We start from the raw sequence: 21,394 nt of genomic DNA, 5'->3' as shown, positions 1-21,394 counted from the left end.
ATTCTCATACAAAAAGGAAATTACGCCAGTAGCAAACTTAGGTCTCTCTACAAGCAAAGATCCTGCTGATATTTTTCTTCAGGTATCACTGTGATATTTGGCATGGCAGTTACTTCATGATTTTCTTACAGTATAGAACTAGTATAGTATAGGACTTATAAATTTGCTTGTTATTTTTAGAGTAGTTCAGGACCCTCACAACAACTGATGTTCTTTCTAATTTCACTCTTATTATACACATTTTAAGATTTTCTACAAGAAAGTGTAAAAGTAGCAGGAATTATAGAACGTGCTTTTCAGAATGATAAGAATTCCTTTTATTTTTTTTTTTCTTGGGGAAAACACTCAACAGCACAGATGCCACGGTATCAGGAAAAAATCTGCAAATATTCATGCAAGCAACTGCATTTGATTGTAGGGGGGGATTCCTACATAGCCTGAAAAGCATGTCAAAACATTTACTTCAGGAGATTTAGAGCCCACTTCTGCACATCACAGACATATCTAAGTGTTGGTGGATTATGCAGTTCTTAGTGGTAGGTATACTTACTAGTCCTTTCACAATGGCAACAGGGCTGACATAATCTCTGATTGGACTGAAGTTGTCACAGGCTTTCAGGTTCCTGTTAACTGAAATATCTTCTGCAACACTTCCTCTTCTGGATTTGAACTCAACCTCACTGTCACAATTTCCATACACAGTATCCTAGAAGGAGGAAAGAAATCTGTGTCTTTCTTGATGCTATCAGCCATTTTCTGACCTAGCAGAAATACACCTAGTGTCATATGAATTTCCAGGTCTTCTGGAAATGATATCTGGAAGTAACTCTGCTAGGTGAGATTTCTCCCATTTATGAAGAAAATAAGATGAATGCTTCTCAAAATTCTTACCATGGAAATAGTTTTTATGTTTTCCTCTGATTCTGTTGGTGCAAGGAGAGCTGAGATGATTCCTCTTTTGAGATTGAGGACATTCATAGGTTCATCCTTCTCTGGATATAGTTTGACTTTTGTTCCATCCTGAGTGCTGAATTTTAGCTCATGTCTGACAAAAAAATCCCCAACATTAGTAATGAAATAATATTAAAACCACCCAGTGAAGGCTATGTTATCAATAAACTGATGGGCTGTACCTAAAGTAGCATGTTTTATCTTGGTCTACCATTATTTAATATTTGTTGTTAGTACTATTACAAAATATTACTATTAAAGTAGATTCTTCCCAGCAAAATTCTAACCAAGGGCACCCTGGTATCACCAGACTACGTCATGTAAGGACAAGTAAATATCAGGAGCAATGGCTAGAAGTTGGAATTGGAACAGTTCAGATAGGAGATGAACAAATTTTTAGACTGAGGTAATTATTAACTATTGCAATTGTCTACAAAATGATGGGAAACGTTTTCTACTACTTGGGGCTTTTAAATAAAAGCTTCTTTGTGAAAAACATATTTTAACACTGTCCCAATTTTTTTTTTGTTGTTGTTGAGAAACAAGAGGGAGTGGACTGTGAGGCACTGAAACGAGCATAAAGGAATACAAATAATGCATACACTACCAAGTACTGAGGACTAGTTGGGTGGAGGGGATAATAGCAGTAACCTACAAAAGTAGATAAGTAAGGAAAAGATAAGTTGCATAGGTCATAAAAGATCATGATAGGAAATCCGGACTTCAGTCTCAAATGCCTTTCTATTGCACTGTCTTTGTACCATATAAGCAATGGAAAATGGCTTCACACAGTCATGTGAGAATTTGCTTACAAGAACAAATACTCCACTTGCAACAATCTTATAGGGAACTAACCGACAGTTTCATAATGTAATTGATATTAAAAAAAAAAAAACTACAAAGACTTTCTAGGTGAAAATTTTGGATAGGAAAAAAGAAAGCTTTCCCAGTAGAACTACATTAGCCTCAAATATAGCAGGGAGAGAATTGCTATGGAACCATCATATATGTAAACCCACCACGTCATCATCAGCATGTCTGAAGCCTAAAAAAGCATAGTCGGGGCTGTTACATTACCAGCCATTCAATGTTAAAGCTACAAGTATTGATGAATTAGTTAGTGACAATAAATACTCCTTACTTGGACATGGCATTTGCAAAGTCTTCAGAGTTCTTTGATTTTTTCAGCATGGCTCTTCTTTCATTGTCAACACCAAATGTCTCCCTTAGGGAGCAATGCATTGTCCTCAGGATGAACTGGCACAGCTGTGGTACCTCCAGCTCAACCTGAAAACACAAACTCAGTGTGTTTATCTGTTTTTTCATGACCATGTTCCCCGATCATCTAGCTCCAGTCTTGAAAACATGGTATTCCCTGGGTTGGGCAAAGTGTCAGAATCATGCTGACTGCAGCTCTTGGGAAAGATTCCAAAGGTCTCTAAACAGCCTAAGGTATCTTGAGGAAGAAGACACAAAAACAAGTATTGGCTTGGCTGATGGCACGAAGTGTACTATGAACATATTTAAAGAGCAACATTCAGTGTTGAATATATACATTACTAGAATAATTGTATGAAAACTTGTGTCGCTGTAATGATTACTGCTGAATGTCAAAAGACTATAAGCAAGAAAAAAAAACAACCCACAAACCCAACAATTATTCAATTGCAGAAAAAACTAGTGAAAGGAATGTTCTGGAAAATTTAGTAGGAGTTTGCTACAAACATTTAATGCCCCAGGGAGTCTTTTATCCCTACAACATGGATCCTGGCTATCAAGTGGTCTTCATGGCATCAGTGAGTTGTTTTATTTTAATTCCTAGAATTATTTGATGTACACTCAACCTGGTAGCCAAAGAAAGCTCAACTACCAGATCTTCTTCCTCTCTCCCTTAAAAGTACAGCCTGATAAGGACAAAAATGCTCTGATAATAGTGGTGTGGAGGAATATATTTTTTTAGAGAATAGGGAGGTTTACTCTTCAGGATTCTCTAAGTGTGCCTTTCAAAATAATAATTTTATTTGAAAAAACATTGAAGGATGCTCCCCAGCTGTCCCATGTTAAGTCCCACGTTATTTGGTATACAATCCCAAATAATTGTACTGTATTTACTCCTGTTTCCTTACTTTACAGGTGATCTTTGAACCGCTGCGAGAATCTGCTGTTCCCATGATCCCGCTTGATGTTTCTGCTTCATATAAGTAAACATATTTTCTAAGGCTTTTAAATCGGGCTGCATCTTCTGCAATCAGGAAAACAAAAGTGTTTTAATCCCTTTGTAGGATATGCATATTTAGATCCTTACAACCCATGTCAATTTGTAACTAAAATGTATAGCTCATAAAGTAACTCATAAAGGAAGCATGCAAATTATCCCACTTTTCTTTTACAGAGGAGTTCATAGACAAAGAACAGCTGGATGTTTTCTAAAAAAAACTATAGTTCAGACAAAATTTTTAGTTTGAAGTATTAAGTTTTTGGTTCCACAGCTCTATATTATGAGCAATGAGCATATGATCTCATCTGACAGTAAGATCTCATCCTATTAAAGATAATTACAGAACCAACAGAAAACTGAAGGTGTAGAACTGTTTTAAAAAGTCTCAATTCATTCTATTTAAACTAATAAAATGGCAGTTTTAAAACTGCTGATAAAATTATTAATTTCACCTAAGCTTTCCACAGAATAATTGAAAGAAGATGCAAGAAGCTCTAAATAATATGAAAAGGACTTAAAGTAAATAAACATAGAAAAGAATAGGACACCAAAACCAGCATTCCACAGTACTATTTCACATGAATCTACAGGATATCTCCTAAAACTACTTATTTTCTTTAATGAATTCACTTAATAGGTAAAGGAATCTCCTTAGAGCATACTTTTTTTATTAGATTTTATCTATATAAAGAGGATCCAGTGCATGACAAAACCACTACGTTTTTGAGTGAGAAAGAGTCAGGAGGAAGGATTTGTGAAGATGTTTCTCCTTACACGAAAGGAAATCACAAAACATAAAGGTGTTCCTCAAAGGAATGAATCTAACCAGTGTTAAACATGTGTCTGTTGTTTTGACAATTTGTAATTTTGAACTCTACAAGCAGGAATGGTTGGACATTAGGAAATAATTCCCCAAGAAGGTGTTCATGTGCTGGAAAGGACTGCCCATGGAGGTGGTGGAGTCACCAATCTTGATGGTATTCAAGGAACGTTTAGATGTTGTACTGAGGGATGTAGTTTAGTGGGAAATTTTGGTGATAGTAGGAAGGTTGGACTGGATGATCTCGGAGGTCTTTTCCAATCTTGGTGATTTTATGAGTCTATGAATGAATATTGTAACGGACATAAAAAAAAAATCAATGTCAAATACAGGGATATAGAGCTTATTTTGATGTTTGAAATGTGTGATGTAGGCCACATGTCTTCAGGTACAATTAATTCCCCTTTTATTTATACGTATCATGTTGAACTAATCATATGCTTGGGCATTTTAGGTGACAGCATTAAAGCAGTTTAGTTGTATCTGAACCAGAAGTTATCATTCCCTCAGTTTGGGATCTTGCTATGTATGTCAAAGATTTGCATACTTAAAGAGGAGAATAGAATAATACTATGACACTTTGTATTTCCTCCTTGGGCTATCATTTTTATAAGCTTTACATACTTAATAGTCATTTAACTGAATTTAATGCAATTGCTATGAAGAATTAATGTAATTAATAATAAATATCACATTGCAATCAGCATCTTGCAAACATTTGAAAAGTCAATTAATTCATCTAATTAATCTTAAATTTACCACTATCATGTTTACTTTCTTCCGTCCTGGACTTTACCACTGCTTAACTGTACATTCTCAGAAATTTTTGCAATGTCAGTATGTACTATCCTAAAGCCAAAGGGATAATTATTGCTTCATTTCCTGCTTTTACACAGAAATAAATGGAAAAGGAATATGGAAACAATAAGTTTAGAAATGTAAACAGCAAAGAATTTATTATATCAAAAATACACAAGAAATTGGCAATGAAGCCCAGAAAAGTCTTTGTTTTGGGCACCTGAAAAAAACTCAGTTGCCTGAAGATGGTGCTAAAGTATCCAAAAAGTGAAAAAAAGCCTGAAGATCAAAAGGGACAATGAAGAAAACAACCCATTTTGGTACTTTGACCCTACGATGGAACATTATGTGTCTAACCAGGCAGTCAGGGCCAGTCAGAGTTCATTATAAAGATAGGGCATAAAGTCAGCATTTCCTGAGTCTGGACTCGTTTTTAGGAATTGCTGTTCCTGCTGATAGAGCTGATGATTAATTCTACGGGTATTTAGTTAGATATCCAAGTGCAATTCTGTGGGATAAGCAGCAAACGTGAAGGGGATGTAAGAAGTAAGATTCTGCCCATGTAATTGTAACGTACATAACCTTGTTAATAAAGCTTAGCATATGATAAAGAGATTTCCAGATTAAGGAATTTTCATGTGAAAATTAAGAAACCAACAAAACAATGAAAAGTAAAATTTGTTAAGAGGGGACTGTAAAAAATTTTAGAAACACCACCTCATCTTCTCTGATGACTTTTGATATTCTTAGGGCTAAACCTTGTGGATAATTAAAGACCTAAAATAAATGACAATAAATACTTCATAATATTGTCTTCAGTTTTGTTTAGTTATTTCAGAGGAAGACATTTACAGAATAGGAAAAAGTTTGAAGAGTGTATTCAGCTAATATAGCAATATATGATAACAAAAGCAGATGCAAGAAATGAGTTACTTGAACATCCTGGGTTTCCATTTTCAGGTGTTTCTTCCTCTGTAAAGAACAAAAAAAAAACAAGGATTAAAAGTTATACAAGCAGTTTCTAGCCTATGAAAACTAAGTGGAAATAGTTTTCATTGCAAGATCTTTCTAATTAATATCACATTTTGATGAAATTTTGCACTGAAATAAATAACAAATATGTTTAACATTGATGGTATAGAGTCAAGTTTAAAGAGTGTAATGTAAATTGTCCTGACATTGTGAACTATGAGCTGAATGTGGGATCTTCACTAAATTAAATTGCTTTGAATTAAACCTCAGGATCATCTTCTAGGTTGTCCAGCATTTTTAAAGGTACTGTGTTATGTGAAAATTTTTTAAAAATGGGTACAGAAATTATAGGCAGACAGATGACATGCACCACATGGAATGCAGTTTGCTTACTTTAAAATTTTAGTCTATTTGGAATACAGATACACTGCATTTTGTACACTCAAAAAATGACAACTTTGATATGCAATACTATAATTCTCTGCTACCAACCTCCCCCCCCCTTTTTTTTTATGTAGGCAAATTAATTATTATTAATTTTAATTATAATATATAATAATATCTAAAGAATATTTATATATAGATATATAATAATATTTAATTATTAATTTTCCTCCAAATTGAATTTAATTTGGAGGAAAAGAACACTTATTGGAAGTCCATTCATTTTAAGGATTATTTGCTTCAGTATATCCCATATGACTCTATTTTAAACAGAATAAAGTGTGATGTAGTAAGCTTGCTGCACTCATGTGGTGCTATATCATTCTTTGAACTTTCACACATGAATGCCAAAACTTTTCAGAGTAGTCCCTGTGGACTTTCCAAGCTTCCATAATGGGAGTTCTATGGTTGATCAATATATAGTAATATAGTAGTTATAGTAATGACATTAATAATAAGCATTAGAAACAAATGCACCCTTCAAAATCGTGTAACGCCAGCCAGGGTCAGAATGTGATAATGAATTGTATCTGCACATAGACCCTGAATTGGTTCAGATCTGCATAACTGGTGCTGGACTCACTCTCTTCCTTAATATTCCTGAAATCTTAACACTCCTGTCGCATTCTAAAAAGCCATTTCATGGGAAGCAAGGAGTTTGTTCACAATAAGCAGAATCATATTGACCCACGATATCTTTTCTGATTTTAGAAAGAAAACTTCACTAGTCTACTTCTTTTATTACCACTACTGATGGCCGTGTTCCTCCAACAAAAAATTGTATTTCAAATGTAAGTGCTACCTGACAAATACATTTTTCTTTATCACTCTCAGTTCTTCCACACACAGACACACACAAGAAAAAGGGTTAGCAACAGCTGGAGTGAGTCTGTACTGTAAGTGACAGCACTTCCATGGAGTTGAATACGGAATGGTATTATGGAAAAACAATGAGGACAAAATATGAATTTCTCATAAACTACACAATACATTGAATCTGATAAAAAAAACCCAGACAACATTTGTGACTTTTCCTGCATCAGGATCCCCTTATGGTTCCCCATTCCTAGAAGGAGAAGAGACGACCTCTTTGTCACACTTTCCATCTCTAATTCTATAAGCCACTGTACTGTTCTTGTTAATTTAACGAGTTCAAGAATAAAGCAGCAAAAGCACTGACATAAAAGATGGTACTTACGTGTGAGGACACCACTGCTGAGCAGCAGCAAGAGCAGCAAGAGCTGCACAGGGCCCATGATGAGCCCTGAATGCTCTTGGTCCCTTCCTTTTCCTTCCCTCCCCTCTTCACCTCTTCTCTACCACCTCAGAGGGAGAATGAGCCTTCTGACTTGGACCTCCATTTATATAATCTGTAGCAAGCAGCTGAGGCAAACGGTTTAGAAAGCTCAGAGCAAATTGCCAAAGGTCCAAAGGTGAGAGATCTAGATCCTCACTGCGCTCCAAACACTGCTCTGCATTGGCTGCTGGGAGTCCCCAAAGGCAGAAGACAGAGCCCGCACTAGAAATAAGTTACTTATCCCAATTGTTAGACTGTTCTTTTGTTTGTTTGTTTGTTTGTTTTTTCACAGAATTTTGAAAACAAAATCTCTCACTACAGCATTTCACGGCATATTCAAAGGCATTTCCCACATTTACAGAGCAAGGCTTAAAATGCATAAGTCAGAGCTGGAAGAAATGATGATCTCCACAACATGTTTTCGGCATAGATGTTGAGAGCACTTCAGAACGTCAGAGATTGTTGTGTGATTTAGACATCTTCCCTTTAGAGGCAGAAGAATGAAAATCTAAGGATTTGTTCTTTTTTCTAAAAAAAAAAAAAAATTTATATATATATATATGTATGTACTTTTCTAAAAACAAAGTTCACTTTCCTTGCAATATTCTGGCAAGTCAAATTGTGTTCATGCTGAAAGTGAGCTCTGTATAATTCTTTTGTTTTCTTGCTTTTATATTCCATTTCTTTCATTTGTTAATGTATCAGTGATATGAAAATGCAAAGATAACATTTATTTGCATGAAGAAGATAAAACTGTGAAGAAAAACTAAATTAAAATAAACAAATTAAAAAAATACTTATGAATATGCACATTGGTGAAATCTGGGTTTATGTCATGAGAAATCTTACTTGTTTGAATTCTCTCTCAATTCATATCTGTTGGTGCTAACTGCAGTAAAAAAAAACACTTGACTATGGAAACTGTTGAGCACATTTTGTTCAGCAAATTCAATTTTCAGATATCTTATCAAAATGAAATGTTGTGACATTCCCAAATCAAAATATTTCCTCTTAGCTTACTGAATCAAAAATTAAAGTTATTTATTTTCCTTTGAAATGTTACCACGCATCACAGCAGTTATCTTCAAAGCCTCTTATTTCTTTATACCCCTTCTCTCTTGAACTTCATGGTTAAGTTACCTTTCCCAGGATGCACTACAAGCACATAACTCCTAGCATCAGTTCAACCTAATGGTAAGCACGGGGCACACTATTCAATAAAGGAGACATATTTAGGATTTTGTCTGCCAACACTAGCAACAGAGGTTTCTGTTTTCTTTCATGTCCACAGATGCCTCAGTATGTGTTGTGATCCATGACAATGATTTAACTTTGAAAAGTGACTCTATCAAAGAGACTGCAATCATATTGTCTTTCTGCCAGTATCGTTTGATCCCTTTTCTGCGTTCAAATACTAAGAGATCTCTATTATTTCAAATCTGTTTATTTGCTCACTTCAGCACTGCAGATTGATAGATCTCTGGAGTGCCCCTGTATTCAGAGATTTGTTAACTTTATCTGTATGTTCCTGTGCCTTCTCACTGCCTTCAAGTGTTTTTCTGGGTTCAAGCTGAGGCTGACTGACTGAAGTAACAAGACATTGGATGGACATAAATAGATTACAGAAGTCATGACTCATTTCATAAGCATGATAAATGTGTAGGTAACACCATTCTACCATGACAGGTTTATATTGCTGTATTACCTAATGTTATGGTTTTATGATTTTTGTTGTATTGTTGATATTCCACATCATAACATCATGTGGTGTATTGGGAGTTAAAGAGTTAATGCTCTAGCTGCATTCTGGGTATACCTGACCAGGAATCGAATGCAGGCCACGGCGCTGAGAGCACCAGCTCCTAACCACTAGACCAAGAGCATTAGCTAGGCAAGGAACAGTGGGTTTATTTCACAGCTGATAGCACAAAATGTCACACAATGCTTCTAGTCACCAAGGAACTATCAATGGAAGAAGTTGATACTCAAGTGGAACTAAATCAAACTTCTTATTTCAGCCACTTCTGTGAAATTATTTATTCCCAGCTGTTACAGACTGGGAGCATCTCCAGTCTTTGGTATATGTTGCATACCTTTAATCTATACAGATTTGGTCTTGATCTAAAAGACAATTACCTCAGTGGTATTTCTCCAGCTGTCCTTGGATCAAACTGTCTGCTGTGAGCACTGTGTTCACCAATTCTTTTCCCTTAATAATTATTTTTTGGTTATGTTACTTAGAAAGAGGAAGTTTTGACCTTGGAGGTCATGATGGTAAGGCTGTGTTGTTGAATCACAAGGTAATGTCAGAGACAAGAAAGTTTGTTCAGCATTCCCTTAAAAAAAAAGAAATCAAAATTCAGAATGATTAGAAACAGCAATGAAATTATATACAGAAAGGAACTGGGGTTTTCATGTCATTCTTCCTAGGAGAACCTAGCAAAAGAACAAGTTCCTAAATGAGGTTAAAAAGAAACAGCATTAGTGTCTGCTAATTAATCAGAAGAAGTCTTATGGTAAAAAATGTAATGTCGAGTATTTATTAATGCTGATGGAATAACAAGAAAGTTCACATCAGTGAAGAATGTCTGGTCACATGCACATGGCTGAATCAGGTCCACTACTTCATACATTCATCAGCTTTACTGTGTATATACTGAGTCGATGGCCTTATGAACTGTAGAAGTATGACAGTGCTTCTAATATGTTGATAGTGTACCACAGCCTTTTATTCTGCTTGACAACATTAACATTTCTTTTTTCTGGCACAAATACTTTGACAGAGAGGAATGTGGTAACACATTTACTGGGTACATCCACGATCAGTTTTATCTTGTGCTTGTCATTGCATTGCTATAAGACAGAGGGCTCTTCAATTAACTTGTGTACATCCCTTATTAAGTTTTAAATCTCATTCTCATTCAGTGATTCTTCCAAGCCAAAAATATAGACAGCTGACAGAAGCAATTGCAACAGCTATTAAATTTCTTATATTCTAAAGAATCCTAGTGCACTTTCCTTTTCCTCCCTCTCTCCCTTCTCTGTTTTGCATCTGTTCTCCTTCTTTTTCTTCCCTTCTTCCTTCTTTTTTTTTTTTTTCTCTTTCTCTGAGAAATATACCCACTAGATGGTGTTCACATTTCTTTATTGTTATTAACTCTGGTCAAGGCCAGCACTTCAGGTTCTTTGGGAGCTCTTTGGAAACATTGGTCTTACTCTTCTACTGAGTTTCCCAGATCAGTGTCATCTGTTTAGGTCTTAGCATGTCCTTCATCAGAGAAAAATGGTTGTATTTTCTGGCAAAACACCTATGGTGCTAACTATAACCCAATGGCACTTGGAGGAAACCATGTCTCCCAAAGGAGGTGTTGGAGGTGCATAAACATACACTCTGTTTGTCTAAGAACAGATGCCAGAAGCCTGCTGAGGCATCAAGAGTAGAAAAATATTTGGCATAAGTCATCTGCTCCAGAATTTCTCCCCTTGTAGGTAGTGGAAAATGTTTCCTTTTTACATATTTATTTAGTTATTTTGAGTATATTCCTGGGCAAAGGGTCTGCCTTTTTTCTTCTCTAACAAGAAAAAGGACCAATTCTGTTGAAGCTTTTATTCACACTTTCCTTTCAAAGTATTAAACCTCCTCGGTTCCTTCATTTTGTGTTGTACCAAGGCAAAGAAATGTGTTTTTGAATTGTGGTAAATTGTGCTCTCCAAGTTCAGTTTTGAATTCTGCCAAAAGAGTCCTGCAAACCTTGACTTTATTCTCTTTCACCAGCGAAGGGACATGGTGAAGTGCTGAATGTATTTCTAAAATAGCATTTTTGCCACTTTTTTTCCCTCTTTTTTTTTTTGTTTTGTTTTGTTTTTTTTCCCCAATTTCTACTATCTACACTTTCCATTCAGATGTTCCCTTCTAAGCTCACCAGTGGATGCTTGATCAACTACTGTCTCTTTCAGCAGTAATAAAAGCGTTACTGGTACAACTTGCTCAGTTCATCTGCAAAAGAGTTAAGACGCATTTACTTTCATAATGATAATCCAGGGATTTCCTGTAGCAAAATTACATGCTGCTGTTCCAGTAACTGCTCGTGAACGAGTGGCAAGCTTTTTCATCTTTTTGTTCAGGTTCCAGTGTTACCAGTCCCACCAAAATACTATATTCCACCAGAGCAGCATGACATGAGTGCTTCAGTGAACCATGGTTTTCTAAGAACTCCAGCTCAAAGTTCTCTGCACTTCCTTCCTTCAGCTCTCTCATTGTTTCAACCTTCCATCATGTTCACTCTGTCAGAGGTCATGCTATCTGTCTCCACAGACATTCCCATACACAAGATGCCACCTCTGCTTAAAAAATTCTGCTTTTCCAAAATTAATTCAAGCCACTATTGTGCTTTCTGTGATGCTGTTCCTCTCCTCTGCATCTGGACACTTCTCAGAGTGTCTATTTGTTTTCCAGACATACAAGCTGAGTTCATTAACATACTTTTTCCTTTTTTTATTATTTCTTTTCAAATATTTAGCAGACATGTGCTAATTTTCTAGAGAATGCCATGTTCCTTAAACACACACACTATGGTTCAACACTTACTCTTCTGCACTTCAGTTAAATGAAAGCTCTGAATGTAAGAATTATCAGCCACAGAACTACTGTTTTTCCCACTGTTTTTCTTTCTTTCTGGCTTCTGCTGCTCACAAAATACACCAAGGAATAATGTTTAAATCTTTTCCAGTTGTTTTGAGAGTTCATTTTTCCGCCACTCGGAGCAGTTCATTTTTCTTTTTGCTCTTCAATAATAACTCGAAGTCAAAGAATCTGACAGATTGGCTTCACTCAGTGTCAGAACTGATCCATCAGTTCAATAATTTTAACTGAGTGGCATTGTACAACACGAATTGCTACAAAACATCTCATGCAATTTTCCTAGATCATTTCAGAGCATTTTCAAGACACAGTTCTTTTCAGGTAGGGAAAAAATCGTCTGTCTTCAAATTATAAAGATTAGAAGCACAAAGGAACTCACTAACTTTCCTTACACAGTGAGGGAGGCCCTCGCTACTACCTTCCTTCCAAGGTTAGATAGCTAACACTGCAGAAGATGCACCCTTTGATGCTCTGTGGACTATGCTTGCACTCAGTAGTGAAGGTAATGGTCAGATCTGCCTAATGCCTCATCTGAGAACTAGAAAGACTGTCTTTTTTCTCTCTCTCTCTCTCTTTTTTTTTTTCCATTTTACTAAAGTGCTGACGCCATACAAGGAAGAAAAAAAAAAAAAGAGTCAGTGCTTTTGCATGACATTGCCAGAAATGATAACGAAATATACGAAGCCATAAGAGTGATAGAAGATATGGCTGTCAGGTGGGGACTGAACTTTAATCTATATATGGACTGAGTTATAAATTTCATTACTGAATGATGAACTACACCTGTTAGACTTGAGGCTCTGAAAAGTTAGAAAGGAAGGAGACATGTCACTCAGGTTATTGGGACTGACATCAAAGGCTTTTCACTTTCTGATCACCTTCATAAATACAGCCTTAATGAGAAGTGGGTTCTGTTTCTTTCATAGGGTAAAAATGTTTTAAAAATTAGAAACATTATTGTCGTGGTTGTGATTTTAAATTCTATGATAGGTGAAGGGTCACAGAGATTTCAGAAGGGGCTTTGCATATGTGCAGTGTTATCACTGCAACGGCTTAGGATTAACCATACACCTGAGTATTTTGCTGCTTAAACAGTACAATTCTGTTGGTGATAAAATTCTTGATGAAAATCTATTTTGTACATTTTCTTTAGTAAAATCATGCTCTTTTCATTAGCTCTAACATACACCCAGAAGGAATGACAATGGAAATCAGCATATTATTCTTTACTGGCTCTGCCTACACAGAGGATGTCCCAGGGGCTACACTGACATCATATCACAATTCCAGTGTTAATCATCAAAGGATGTGGTCAGATTTCTTCACTGTGTACAGATTACCTTTTTTATCCAGCATCTGTATAGAGGCTTGAGGGTCTGAAAATCAGTCTGTGACATCTTTACAAAGGTGTCTCTTACTGGATAATGATGGGTTACAGGAAGTTGCTGTGTAAGCTAAAATTCCATTACATTAGGGGTTTAGTGAAGATGCAGCTCTTTGATTTATGTGCATAATATTATCCAATTCTCTCTTCTACCAACAGTGTTGTGATTCTTTAAACTGACCACGCACATGAGACCAGCCGTCGTTTAACGAGGTATAAGCTGCAAAAACATGTGGAAGTTCATCTTTCAAAGGAAGTTGGATTTGAGGAAAGAGAACATCCTGTTGTTTCAGTGTTAGTTAGTTCCAGTATTACTTACTCACAGAAGGAAAGATTCCAGATGTTATTTCTTTTAAGTTCTTTGAAAATGTTTAATTGACTTAATTAAAACATATAAATATTTATTTAGTTAGTTGGCAAGAATTAATTTCTGAATTATATATATTTTAAACTTCTTCAAAAATCATCATCTCAACATGAAAATTATGATGTAATGAAAATGGACAGGTTTCTTACAGAAATACAGCCCTAGAAATCACAGGAATGAGTTGGGTGACAATAATGGAGTTAGGTTACTCTATCTGAGAATTTAGCTCAGTTTTGGAGCAGCCTTTTTAGGTGTTCCTATTTGATGGTCTCTGCAGCAACTTCTCTACTGACTGCTGCAAAATTTTTCCTTCCATTCCTTGACTTTTCACCATTTTTCCTTCTATCTGGCTTCTCTATTTCACTTTTCATTGCTACAATTCAATTTAATTTACCACTGTTACTCTTCCATTTTCAATTTCTATTCATTTTATCTGTTTCAGCACATCACTTATTCCCCACACTATCACAGTGTCACCTTTTTATTTCCTCATAGTTAGCATTTTGCTAAGCCTTGCTTTGATGTTAGATCAGAGAAATTTCTTTATCTTCCTGTTCACTAAGCCTTTGTAATCCACGATGTTATCCAGAATTCCTCTACAAGAACAACCTGGCAAATTCTCATCACACACTACTTCAGCTCATTAGAAACGCCAATTCTTTTGCATTAAATCATTCATAATCTCAGAGCAGTTTACTGTGTGGCTTTCTGCAATGACATGCTGCTTATTTCCCAAGCTGATGATGCAATGTTTGTGCAATGGCATTATACCCTGCAGATATGTGCACTGTTTTCTATTCTAGAGCCATTCTGAGATTCACTATAGAAGTCAGGACTGCAGAGTACAGACGGTGAGTTCAAATGAGATGTGTTTCCTTGAAATGGTAAGGATTTGGGGGTGGTGGATAATTTCCATATAGGAATAAGCACTTCAGGAGTGTAGCCGATGTACAGAGGTGAATAAAAAAAGTAAAGCTGTAATGTAATAGAAGAGAAGAATGGAGAACAGTGTCCAAATGTTATGACAATATTAGAGTAATACGGGAAATGGTGTTCTCAACAGGAACAAAACAATAGAAGAAAACAAGAGCTGTGGTTCCAGTTTAAAGAGCACATAGTAGAAACTGAGAAAGATCAGATAGGCAGGTCAGAGCCTTGGAAAATATTCCAACATGAGAGAGTCTAAGGAGACTGTCATTGTTTGCTTTGAAGAAGAGATAAAAAGAGATAAGATAAAGGCACACAAAACAATTAGAAATGTAAAGAAAGAGGAAAAGCACTGTGTCCTCTTCTTGTAGTACAAGAAAACATTTGAGGCATGCACGTGTGTGGAATCAGTTGCTGAAGGCATCAAATTTTAATTTAGCCTATCAAGAATATCTGCATGGAGCTTGGAGATACGATCTTTCAAGAGATTTTCAACCTACTAGTATGTCTACATCTATTTAATATTGCTAAAAACCTAAAGTAAATAAATAAATAAAAATAAGAATTAAGCACAATCCACAGGTAACTTTGGGTACTTCTGTTTTAAGTCAGTTCATTTAGGTACCTCCTCCTTTAGCATATAGTGAAGTATTGTGTCCAGCTCTGGGCTCCTTGGTACAAAAAAGACAGGGACCACCTTGAAAGAGACTAGTGGGGTGCTACAAAGATAATGATAAAGGGTGTGGAACACATCCCTTAGGAGGAAAGGCTGAGAGACCTGGGTCTGTTCAGCCTTGAAAAAAGAAGATTGAAAGCGAATCTGATCCCCGTCTATAAATATCTAAGGAGCGGGAGGCAAAAGGATGAGGCCGGACTGTTCTCTGCAATGTGTGGTGATAGGACAAGGGAAAATGGCCTCAAACTGAAGCATAGAAAGTTCTGCAAAAATGTGCATGGGAATTTCTTCACAGTGAGGGTGACAGAGCACTGGCACAGCTGCACAGAGAGGTGGTGGAGTCTCCTTCTCTGGAGATGTTCAAGACCCGCCTGGACGCCTACCTGTGCAACCTGGGCTAGGGAGCTGCTTTGGCAGGGGGTTGGACTTGATGATCTCTGGAGGTCCCTTCCAACCCCTACAGACTCTGTGACTCTGTGATATATCCTGCACACAGTATTCTAGCTGAACAGGGATCATATCACAGTTGTGTTTTACAAGCACAAACAAGAATACTTCTATCTGCTGATTTTAATACAAACAAGAGAGACTGAAGCTTGCAAATAAAATAGTATGAGGACAAAGAAAGTTGGCCATCTTAACTAATCATCTATATTAAGTCATTTGGTTTTCACCTCCCACTCCAAGAGGGCAAGAACTACTACCACAACATTGATGTCATTACTTCAGTAGTGCAAAAAATCTCAAAACCATGCCACGTGCCTGTGATTAAGATCTGATTAAACATGCAGCTGTCCACTGACTATAGTGGGAACTCAGACATCCATATTATGTGCAGACACCTAAAGTATAGTTTTGAAATGATTCAAATTTTCACATTAAAGGTTTGAAGCTAAGAATCTTTCTGATAGTGTATAGCATTTCTCCATGAATCACCTTGTATGGATGGGGAAGCTTGTTGCTGTAGCCTACTTCATATTATTCATCTTCTGAATATTAGTTGATGAGACATGATTGTACTGGAGCTAGAAAATGAGCTTCAACGGTTTGATGATGTTCTCACAAAACACTTGCCCTCACTAGACCTCTAGCATTAACACACTTGTCTCCCCGTGTTTTAAGTGAAATGACTTCTGATTCACCCTGTGAGAGTGTAGAATGCAGAGTAAGGATGGATACAGTGCATGGGTTTGTGTTCCTTGCTGACGGGTGGTAGAGTTTGAAACACAAGCAGATTTAGATTTAAGCAACAAAAAATAAGCATTCAAATAGATCACAAATTACCTATTTTGGTTAGGATTTTTTTCCTTTTTTTTTTTAATTAGTTCTCAGAGGGAGAAGACAATGATGATTAGAAGAGAGTACGTCCAAATAACTAGAATGCATAGTCTCTGAATGGTCCTCAATAAAGGTATAACTTGAAAAAAAAAATATATATAGGGGAAAATAAGTATCTAAAAAAAAGAAAGGTGTAGTGCAGATTGGGATGGAATTAAGAAGTCAAGAAAGTGATAGGGTGGCTCAAGTATTTACACACCTAGGCAAGACACCCAGAACTGCAGATAACAACTGAAATACTGATTTGACAATATATTTGCTGTAGTGGAGAATAAAAGAGATGCAGGCAGAAAATGCTCGGCAAAGAAAGGAAACTAGCTTCAGGAGGAAAGGGTGATGGGTGATGGGAACAATCACATTTGTTTATACATTAAAAAAAATGAAATGGACAAAGGATCACTTTTGGCTTTAAGGCAAAGGGGCATGGTACAGTCCATATCCATGAAGTTAAATACTCTCACATCCATGCATATGTAATATGAATACTGGAAATGGTTCTTGACTGAGGGATGCTTGGAAAAGTGGCTGGGGTAAAAATGGGTCAGGGACTCTGTTTATTAGCTGTAAGAAAAAATAAAGTCCAATTGCCATGGTTCTCTATGGCTTACTAGAGTAGGTGTAGCCTCAGAGAATAGAGTCCAAGGAGACATGAAGATAACAAATGGAGAACTACAAGACGACAAAGTATGTAATGACTTAAGAACAGAAGAAAAGCAGGAAGTAAAAGCCCTGGGATTCATATCAAAACCAGAAGATGTCAGGTCTAAATGCAAGGCAAGAGTCTTATTAAGTATTACTTCATAAGCCATCAAAGACATTACATTTTGTCATCAAAGTGTATCCAGAGAACACCAGGATGTGATCCTTGCCAAAAGTAAAGCTATGAGATATCAATCTGAGGAATCCTAAAGAACTCTATTTGTTGTTTGGTATGCTTGGAAAGCAGTTATTTTGCTGATTTCATATTAGAACAGGTCTAGATTATGTCATCTTAGGGAAAACATTCAAGAAAAGGATGTTATTTCCATAGTGGAATTCCATAGGCTTTTGTTTGTTTGTTTGTTTTTTCGAAGGAGAAGGAAAAAGATTTGTCAAGGAAAGGAAAATAAGTAAATCAATATTTCAATAGGCAATATTTTAATATTTCTTGGAAAATGACAGATGTTCAGCCAGTGAGAAGTATTTACGAAAAGAGAACTGGTCTTGGGAAAAAAAAAATGAAATGAAGAGAACGATCTTAAGTATGTGGAGGAAGAATGTAATCTCGTTACTGAAATAGCACTTTGGAATTTCCATATTAAACAAGAGGAAAAAAAAACTGAAAGGGAAAACTGTAAGACTAACTCAATTAATAATCATGTCAGAAAATACTAGTAAAATAAGCAGAACATTAAAGACAAATAAGAAAAAGGAGTAGATCACCAAAATTTCTAGCTCTTAGAAGGGTTACAGGAGAACTGTTGAATGTTCAGAGGGAAAGTATGACTGCTATAAAAGAAAGAAAGCAAAGAAAAGCTAGAAAGAAAGGAATAGATAGACACTGTTAAACTTCAGTTTTAAAACTGAATTGACATCAACCAGTAACAAATTTTGGGATGTATGCAGGTGGAGAACTGAAGACACCTTGGAACTTTCTGCTGGTAAAGGGAGGTATTTCTGCAGTGACAGTGCCATCAGATTTAGTGAACTGCTGATCAAAATCAGCACAGTTAAAAATCAGAGTGAGCTCTACTTTATCTTTCTGTGTATCTTACCTTTGGTCAACATGGAGATTAGAAGATCTCGCACACCGGAAGGAACTAAATGATCTTATAAACTGGAACAGGAATGGCATGGAATTCAGGCATACAAAATGAAGTGTTACTCATTTAAGAACAGAAAGGATGAACTATTGCTTTGTTAGAAACTTCTACACAAGGAAAAGGAAAAAAGAGTGATTTACATACACATATTGTTTATGTGCAGGATAACTGAATGGTGAGCCGTGGTGCCAATGGAGAGCAGCTCCAATTTTAGTCTGTATTGGTGAAAATCTTGTATTGTGATCAGGATGCATTATATATGTCATTCAGAATAATATCCCCTACTTATTTCCATGGAAACTGCACTAGATACGACCACAATAACACTATTTGCTAGAGAAAAATCTCAGCTACAAGACGCTATTATTCCACACAGTAATCACCACTACTTATGCATTTTAGCCCGTGTGGCACATTGTAACAATCAGCACCAGCAAAGAGGAACCACTGTCGCTGTCACCCCTGCTGAAAGGCACCACCCACCACCTCACTGTGCTCACATCCACTGTTTGGTCTCCAGAAATGTTCAGCAAGCATCGATGAATGTCAGTGGGTGCCATTTTTTCTGCATGGAGAAATTCAGTGACACAACTTTGCTTCATCCACACTTCCACGTCAGATGCCATTCCGTCAGACTGCCCTTCTGCTGCCATCTGTCACATGGCAGCAACATGTAACGGGATATGAGTGGGAAGGTTCAGCTTCTACAGCTGTACCACCTCCATCTGCCTCTGACCTCATGGGTTGATATAATAAAATAGGAGGCATTACTTTTGGAGCAGCCCTTATTACCTGTTAGAATACAACAATAATATTTTCCCTAGTGCTGCAGTAACCTCATACAGAATATTCTAAGCATACGTTATCCATATTCAGCAAACATTAATTCAAACTAGGCAGACATACAAGGGCTATGTGAGTCAACATGGAAACCAATTATTGTTTTGAGGGAACAAAGAGAATCCTGTCCCACAGAAATGTTAAAGGGTTATGAATGATGCCTGTAAGTCTAGTGGAAGAGAGAAGTGCCAGATAAGCTTAAGGATGGTGCTGTTATAGGCCCAAAATAAAGCTGTTAAAGGTACATATCTAGGCTGATAACTGGAAATTATGTATCAGACTACAAGCCTTTGCAGAGAAATGGTAATATCCTAGGGGCCAAAAGCAAACACATTTAAAGACTAGTTTAATGCATTTATGACTAGCCTAACAAAACACAGTTCATTGTGATAGCAGGCAGGACTCTGATCCTACAGATGTCAATAATTCTTTCCATTTTCATGCTTCAGAAGTCTGGGCTGCTATGTAGAAATTCATAAAGCAAAAATGAAGTAAGAGAATGCTGAAAAGACACACTGGTTACTTCTTTGACAAAATCAGTAGCCTAGATCCGCAGGGCTCTTACGGAACGACTCTTCTGATTGTGGACATTTACACCTCAAGTTAAACATTATCCAGAAAGGTGAAGCCCCTCATTGCAACATCAGGTGGTATTTTTCCTCAAACACTGACGGGTTTTCTAAAAGCACAAAGACAAAACATTCCACTAAAAACATACCTTAAAATTTCAGGAATGTTGTTTATAAAAAAAGAACTGTGTCCAGTGTCAAAGGCTGACAATTTAGCAGAAAAATACAGACTATTAAAATGTCATGATATTGAAATACTCAGGTGCAGTATTGCACTTTTTAATGTTTTCTTATTAAATGTGAGTATGGCAGGGAACATATAAACAGAGAGGAAGACAAAAGCAAGATTTTCAAAAGGCACCAAGAACAGCTCATCAATGTAAATTAGGTGTGTAAGGGATATTATTCTATAATTTCTATAATTAATGAGCTATATAAATTCATCAGCATGTTCAAAATTGCATGCAATAGTAATAAGCTGTGAGTTCTGCCAGAACAACTGCTGAACCATTAGATGCATCCCTCACTGAATCACAGGATTGAAGCAGAAAGGGACCTCTGGAGGCCATGCGGACCAACTCAGCCATGTCCATTTGATTTTTGAAGACCTTCCTGGAAGAAGACTCCACACAACCTCTTTGGGACACCTGTGCGAGTGCTCTGTCACCTGCATAGCACTGAAATGCTTCCTGATGGTCAAAGGGAAACTCTAGTTTGTGTCATTGCCTCCTGTCCTGGTGATTGGCAGCAATGAACAGAACCTGGCTCTGTCTTTGCACCGTCCTTTCAGGTACTGGTCTGCACTGACAGCTCTCCCTTCTGTAATCTAACACCCAGCTCTCTTAGCCTTTCCTCATAGGAGAGGAGCTCCCTTAATCATCTTCACACCATTGGTCATGGTCCATGTCTCTCTTGTACTGGGGGTCCTAGAACTGTAGGTAGTACTCTGGATGCTTCTACATTAGTGCTGAGAAAAGCACTCCCATGACCCATCAGTACTTTGCCTAATGCAGCCAAGAACAGACTTCTTAGAGGCATGGGCACCTTGCTGCCTCATGTCATCCTACCTTGAGATAGCTCTTCCATTAAAGTCTTTAGACTTAGACTCAAATGTTGTCCTGACTAAAAAAGTGACCTTGTTGCACTTCAGAAAAAATTCCATATATGAAAAACAGATATAATAATAAAAAACCCCAAACATTAAATACAGTTTATATGGCTGGTTGAAGTCATTGATTTTCAATGAGGTATCTAGTTCAGTGTGATCATTATTCTTCTCACCTATGTTATACACAAGCTACTCAGCCTAATTCCAAGAACTCTGTCTACATAAAATACAAATCTATTAA

At 36.7% G+C, this 21,394-nt stretch overlaps 1 protein-coding gene across 1 annotated transcript in view; it reads right to left on the bottom strand.

Annotated features, from left to right (window-relative positions):
- APOB (apolipoprotein B) overlaps positions 1-7,529 on the bottom strand; it is a 34,259-nt gene extending 26,730 nt beyond the window's left edge. The window contains exons 1-6 of the mRNA XM_065730657.1: positions 7,402-7,529; positions 5,721-5,759; positions 3,078-3,193; positions 2,093-2,238; positions 892-1,045; positions 551-706 (exon numbers count right to left, since the gene is read on the bottom strand). Of these exons, the coding sequence (XP_065586729.1) occupies positions 551-706; positions 892-1,045; positions 2,093-2,238; positions 3,078-3,193; positions 5,721-5,759; positions 7,402-7,459 (669 nt within the window). The 5' untranslated portion in view covers positions 7,460-7,529. The remainder of the gene's footprint in view (positions 1-550; positions 707-891; positions 1,046-2,092; positions 2,239-3,077; positions 3,194-5,720; positions 5,760-7,401) is intronic.
- Between the last annotated feature and the right edge of the window lie 13,865 nt (positions 7,530-21,394).

This window comes from Cyrtonyx montezumae, unplaced genomic scaffold, assembly GCF_038088225.1.
Source record: "Cyrtonyx montezumae isolate F1298 unplaced genomic scaffold, pur_monq_1.0 scaffold_13, whole genome shotgun sequence".
Lineage (NCBI taxonomy): Eukaryota > Metazoa > Chordata > Aves > Galliformes > Odontophoridae > Cyrtonyx > Cyrtonyx montezumae.
The sequence above is the reverse complement of the archived record's forward strand: the minus strand, read 5'-3'. Positions and strand labels throughout refer to the sequence as shown.